This window comes from Nicotiana attenuata, unplaced genomic scaffold, assembly GCF_001879085.1.
Source record: "Nicotiana attenuata strain UT unplaced genomic scaffold, NIATTr2, whole genome shotgun sequence".
Lineage (NCBI taxonomy): Eukaryota > Viridiplantae > Streptophyta > Magnoliopsida > Solanales > Solanaceae > Nicotiana > Nicotiana attenuata.
Window position 1 is genome coordinate 221,427 of NW_017670954.1, and position 5,709 is coordinate 227,135.

General features: G+C 42.2%; 1 protein-coding gene across 1 annotated transcript in view; it reads left to right on the top strand.

The window, feature by feature from the left end:
* Positions 1-4,906: 4,906 nt before the first annotated feature.
* The window catches only part of LOC109244766 (probable dolichyl pyrophosphate Man9GlcNAc2 alpha-1,3-glucosyltransferase), a 6,803-nt gene continuing 6,000 nt past the window's right edge, over positions 4,907-5,709 (top strand). The window contains exons 1-2 of the mRNA XM_019411906.1: positions 4,907-5,447; positions 5,536-5,709. The exon at positions 5,536-5,709 is cut by the window's right edge and continues 10 nt beyond it. Coding sequence (XP_019267451.1) covers positions 5,050-5,447; positions 5,536-5,709 — 572 coding nt within the window. The 5' untranslated portion in view covers positions 4,907-5,049. The remainder of the gene's footprint in view (positions 5,448-5,535) is intronic.

A 5,709-nucleotide genomic window follows, 5' to 3' on the forward strand; every position in this document is an offset into this window, starting at 1 on the left:
GCAGTGAGCGCATGTATCTACTGAGTGCGAGTGCGAGTGTCGAGCGCGAGTGCCGAGCGCGATTCCGAGCGTTGGGAGGACTGAGTGAATTGATACTCCAAGGGTATGCATATGATGTTATCACTGTGTTGCATTACAGTTGGCATGCATAATTGACATGTAGATATGGAGATGTATCATTCCTCATTTCAGTCACACTTAGCATATTTTATCCATATTGAGCTTAAACTGTTGAACTTGAAAGAATGTCTATATTTCTATATTGTTAAATTATGTATTTGGACTGTACCTGTTGAGCTCGTCACTGCCTTCAGCCCAAGGTTAAGCTTGTTATTTATTGAGTACATTGGGTTGGTTGTACTTATACTACACTCTGCACTTTGTGTGCAGATCCAGGTACTTTCGGATACGGCAGTTGCTAGCTTTTGGAGATTTATCTGTTGGAGACTATCGAGGTAGCTGCCTTGGCGTCCGCAGACCTTGACTTTCCTTCTTCTCATTTATTTGTATTGTTCTATCTTTCTTTGACAATATTTTTAGCAGCCAGACTATGTTATCATTTAGATGCTCATGTACTCAGTGACACCCAGATTTTGGGGGATTTTGTATTGAGTCACGGTATTTTCTTATATGTTATTTTATGAGATTTTACTCTTAAGCTTACTTTATTATGCTTTCAAATTTATAGATGCATTGTTTACTGGGATTGTCGGCTTGCCTAGTATTGCGATAGGTGCCATCACGACATGTGAGATTTGGGTTGTGACACTTCTTGACCAGGTCGGCGTGCTCCAGCTTCACCGCCGAGGCCTACTTTTGAGCCTTTTCCAGCTCGACTCGAAGAATTGGGAGGTCCTTGAGGGCCTCGTCTTACTGTTCACTAAGAGCCTTGTACATGTCCTTCTTTCGGACTTGCTCTTTGAGCTTGAACTCGAGCTGGCTGATCTCCAAGCGGGACCGAAGGAAGCTTTCATGGTGAAGCACTGAAGCTTGAAAAATAATGAAGTCATTAGAGCAAGTCTAAAACTAAGCAAGATTCGCAAGGAGTACGAATGGTACACGCTTTACCCAGTTTAGTGTCTGTTGCGCCTCGTTGAAGAGGCTCGATGTTCCTAGTTCGTTCATTTTTGCCTGGTCTTCCTAGGTTACCAGGTAATGAAGGTAGCTTGGCTACGCCCACCAGAGCAGACCGGGCTCGGGCATCCGCTAGGATAGTAAGAACGACCGTTCTCTTTCGGTCGGGGTCCACACTTGGGGCAGGGAACTGCTTCACTAGTTTCAGGCTCGATCTTGGTTCGCCCGCTCCTGATGGCACATCCTTTTTTGGGACCTCTAGGTGACCAAGCCCGGAAAAGTCCTCTAACACGGCCATGTCCATGACATTGAAGAACGTCTTGAGGGCATCATCTAGGCCCGACGCCATCTCGTTTGATTTCTCTTTGCCCTCTTGAGCCTCTTCGAGCATAGACTCGGTATAGGATGGCGTCTCTACGATGTCGATGGCACTAGCTACCTCCTTCGAGACGGGAGCAACCCCTCAGGGGACCGTGATCTCCGTTTCTCCCTTTGGTTCCCGAGCTAGAGGGGGATCGACCTCGTGGTTAATTTTCTCGGTTGCTGCCTGCCCCTCCTCGTTGAGGGTCGACTCATGAGCAATAAACTCAAGGTCATCATCCTCGGGGTAATCTCTGAGCCGATAGAGGGAATCAGAATCTGGTACCCGGGACTTCGTGCTCTTTTGTTTTTTCGGATCCAGATGGCTATCATTTTCTTTCCTCACCTCGGCATCCGGGGAACCCAATGACTTCCTTTTCTCCTTTGCGGTGATCCTGGGCTGCCCTAAAGCGGAGGGTTCGACAAGTGCGGATAGATCCTCGTCCTCGTTCAACAGCTTGAGCTCGGTGGTCTTGGGCAAACCTGTGAGAAAGAAGAAGACTTAGCTAAATACAAGTCATATGTATGGATGTAATCATTCGGAAATAACCTCACCATGGGAATGGGCCTCTCACTTGCCCTTCAAGAGCTTGCGCCATGTGCGCTCGAAGTAGGGCATCTGTTTGCAGGTCCCCTCGATCCACTCCTTGAAACGGGAGATTGCATTAGGAACCCGGGAAATCACTGCACAATGACAAACACAAGCAATATGAAAGAGAATAAAAGGAAACGCCAAATACCCAAGAAGGAAAACACTTACGGGATGTGTTCCACTTTTCGGGGAACGGTAGAAATTCAGAGGGGATGAGGTCTTCGGTCTTCACCCGAACGAACCTCCCTTGCCAACCTCGATCTCAGTCATCGTCGATGCTCGATAACGGAGCCTTGCTTGATCGGCTAACGAGCTTGATCAACCTCCATCGGAAGATCCGGGGACTATATAAACGAAGCAGATGGTCGAGGGTGAGCCGAGGTGCTTCGGTGTTGTTTACAAAATGTCGAAGGAGGATTACAATCCTCCAAAAGGACAAGTGAATCTGCCCAAGGCAGACCTCTAACCTTTTACAGAAGTCAAGGACTATGGGGTCCACCGGATGGAGCGTGAAGGGGTAGGTGTAAACACTTAAGTACCCCTCTACGTGAGTGGTGATGTCTTCATTAGGCCCGGGAACGACCACCTCCTTGTCCTCTAGTTACATTCTACTCGGACTGTGGGTAGTGTTTCCTCTGTAACGGAGCATATGTTCCTCCATGCTCTCACACCCCGGTCCTATTGAATGGAGGCCTTCTCGACATTGAAGTCGCTCCCTATGGAGCATCCCCCGGGTATGAAGCTCTTCAAGGGAGGCTTCTGGGCCACCGCGGGAATGGCTACTTCGGCATCTGTGGCCCGATTAGAAGATGAAGGGGTGATTTTCTGAGGCACGGATTTGGAAGTTTTCGCCATTGAGTTCTCGGAATATGAAGATTTGAAGAAAATCTATGAAGGTTTGAAGATGAAATGAAGAAATGAAGGTCTAGGTTGAAGATTCAAAGAAAATCTATGAAGATTTGAAGATGGGATGAAGATATGAAGATCTAAGAGTAATGTGTGAAGATTTGTAGAAGTCAAAGGCAAATAGTAAATTTGAGGGTAAATTCAAGAGTTCTGGAATCGAGAAGCGGGGAAGTAAAAAGAGGGGAATAGCTTCTATAGAGGAAGAACGGTCAACGCACGACGTTTCGCATTCGGGGCAAGTCAGCCGGCGACTAACACGTGTCCGAAGTTAGAGCGACGCGATTGATGGGACGTTTCGTTGACCCAGCAACCCGGTCGTGACGTACGAGGGAAGGAACTGAGGATCATTTATCGCTTTCCGTTACTTCGATAAATTTACTCTCCGAGAATCGAGGGGACTATATGTATACGGGTAAAATCGGGGGCAATGTCTACCCCGATTCCCCGGTGAAAGAACGAAAGGAGAGCATGAGCCCGATTTTTGCAATCGAGGTCAAAGACCATTCGTATCAAGACCCAAGAAGGGTGAACGATATATCTAATATCGGGCATGTAAAAGCGACGCGCCCGGGCTGAATGTAAGTTCTACACCTCGGGAGACACGCTGAACGGTTATGCATGACGGATAGAGGGTCGTGATACCCGCCTCAACCGGATATCACGGTGCGAATCTCGCTCGATGTCGATCAACAATTATCGAAAAAAGAAGATTTTTACCTTTTTAGGCTGTTAGTCGGACTAAAACTCTCCTACTATATAAAAGGGGAAGTTTTTCTTTAGTGTGACACAATATAACACGCAATCCAAGGCAATAAAAGATTATTTTTGTTCTCTAAGCTTCTGTTGACAGTTTTACTCGCTTGTTATGTTCTTTATTCACGACTGGGCTTAAATCGAGGGCACAATCGAGGTCGAGTTCATTATTCCATCTAATCTAAGATCAGTCCTGGTCTTAGCATTGCGAGCGGTTTGATCATTTGTTTCATCTTCAATCCATTTTCCTATTATTCTTAACTATTAGTGTTGAACTAAATCACGTATCAGTTAAATCGCATACACATTTAATTGTTACCCAATTTGAAGGTAAACAAAGTGCATTGGCATCTTCTGTCTATGTAGATTTGATTTTAGCTGCCATAATTGAGTCGATTGGATGGGTCGTTTATGTTCGAATGCAAATAATTTTATAGTGATCTAAGTTATTGTTGATTGTTGTGTCAAAATTCATGCAAATATTTCATTTTTAGTTAAATATGAATTTGGACATTAACAATTTACTATCTTCCCATCCAAGTGATTTGTTAGATGATGAAAATCGAATTAGAGAAAATTTGAAGATAATGCAATACCACCTATAAATTCCACCTAGCCGTTTAAATTCTTACATACATTATTAAGCGTATGATTTGTTTGACTGGTATATTAAGAAGATTTAATTTTTGCACGAAATTTAGCATTGATAATTGATGTTTGGTTGTTACTTTTCTTTTCCCCATAAATAATATGTGAGAATTTTTCCTATTTTATGAGGTATAAATGCAAAAATAAAATTAGTGACACATGGATTAAAAGCACTAAGATGGCAAATCTACTCCTTATAATAGTAAATAAAGTTTTATTTTATTTAAAAAAATAAATACATATTTAAATTATAATATGTATACTAATTAGTATTTTCTTTGTTTAATTTTATGCGATGATATTTGATTAGTTATGAAGTTAAGAAATTAAAGAAAACTTGTGATATATATAAATCAAATGTAAAGTAGCAAAAAAATTCTTTTAAATGAGTATGGGTGGAAATTCCCAACAAATAATATCATAAATAATAAAATAAAAAATTAAATTTAAATATTTTCAAAAGAAAAAAATTATGTCATTATTTTTCATCTGTCACGTAAAATGACACCAAGTATTATTAGTAGCAAACTTCAACTTCAAGCATAAAATGTCTCTATATAAAAGTCCGTTAAATAGGGAGTAGTAGTTTATTTACACGAAAGGAGCAGCCCGAATTCCTTTTCGGGTTGATTGAATTCTTCCCCCCTCCGCCAACCGATTGCGCTCTCCGTCTCCGCCCAAATTGATTTTTCTCCGGTGAAATCTCTCAGAGTAAAATGGAGAAGAAGAAAAAAGCAACGAATCCAACAAGTGACGATTCCGAATCCAACCTCTGGTCTTTTCTGACTCCAAGGGGAACTACAGCTTCCTTCGTTTGCATCACTCTCTTTGCAATTTTAGTCCGAGTAGCAGTATCAATCCACCCTTATTCAGGTGCTGGAACTCCTCCCAAATACGGAGATTACGAAGCTCAGCGTCATTGGATGGAGATCACACTCAATCTCCCTGTTAAAGAATGGTACCTAAATAGTACTGTCAATGATCTGAAATATTGGGGTCTTGATTACCCTCCTCTTACAGCGTATCAAAGCTACATTCATGGTCTTTTCCTCAGATATTTTGATCCACAGTCAGTTGCACTCTTCACTTCCCGCGGCTACGAGTCTTATATTGGGTATGACTTAATTTCAAAGTTCTGATTTTTTTCGGAGTATCTACTGGAAGATGAGATAATAAAAGAATTTGATGTGTTTTTAATGCAGAAAATTGTTGATGCGGTGGACAGTGTTATTATCCGATGTCCTAATATTTTTTCCTGCTGTTATTTATTTTGTTACTGTTTATTACTCTGGTACTCATGACGGGCCGAAAAGTGGTAATATGTGGCACTTTGCCATGATTTTGTTGAATCCATGTCTGATATTGATTGATCATGG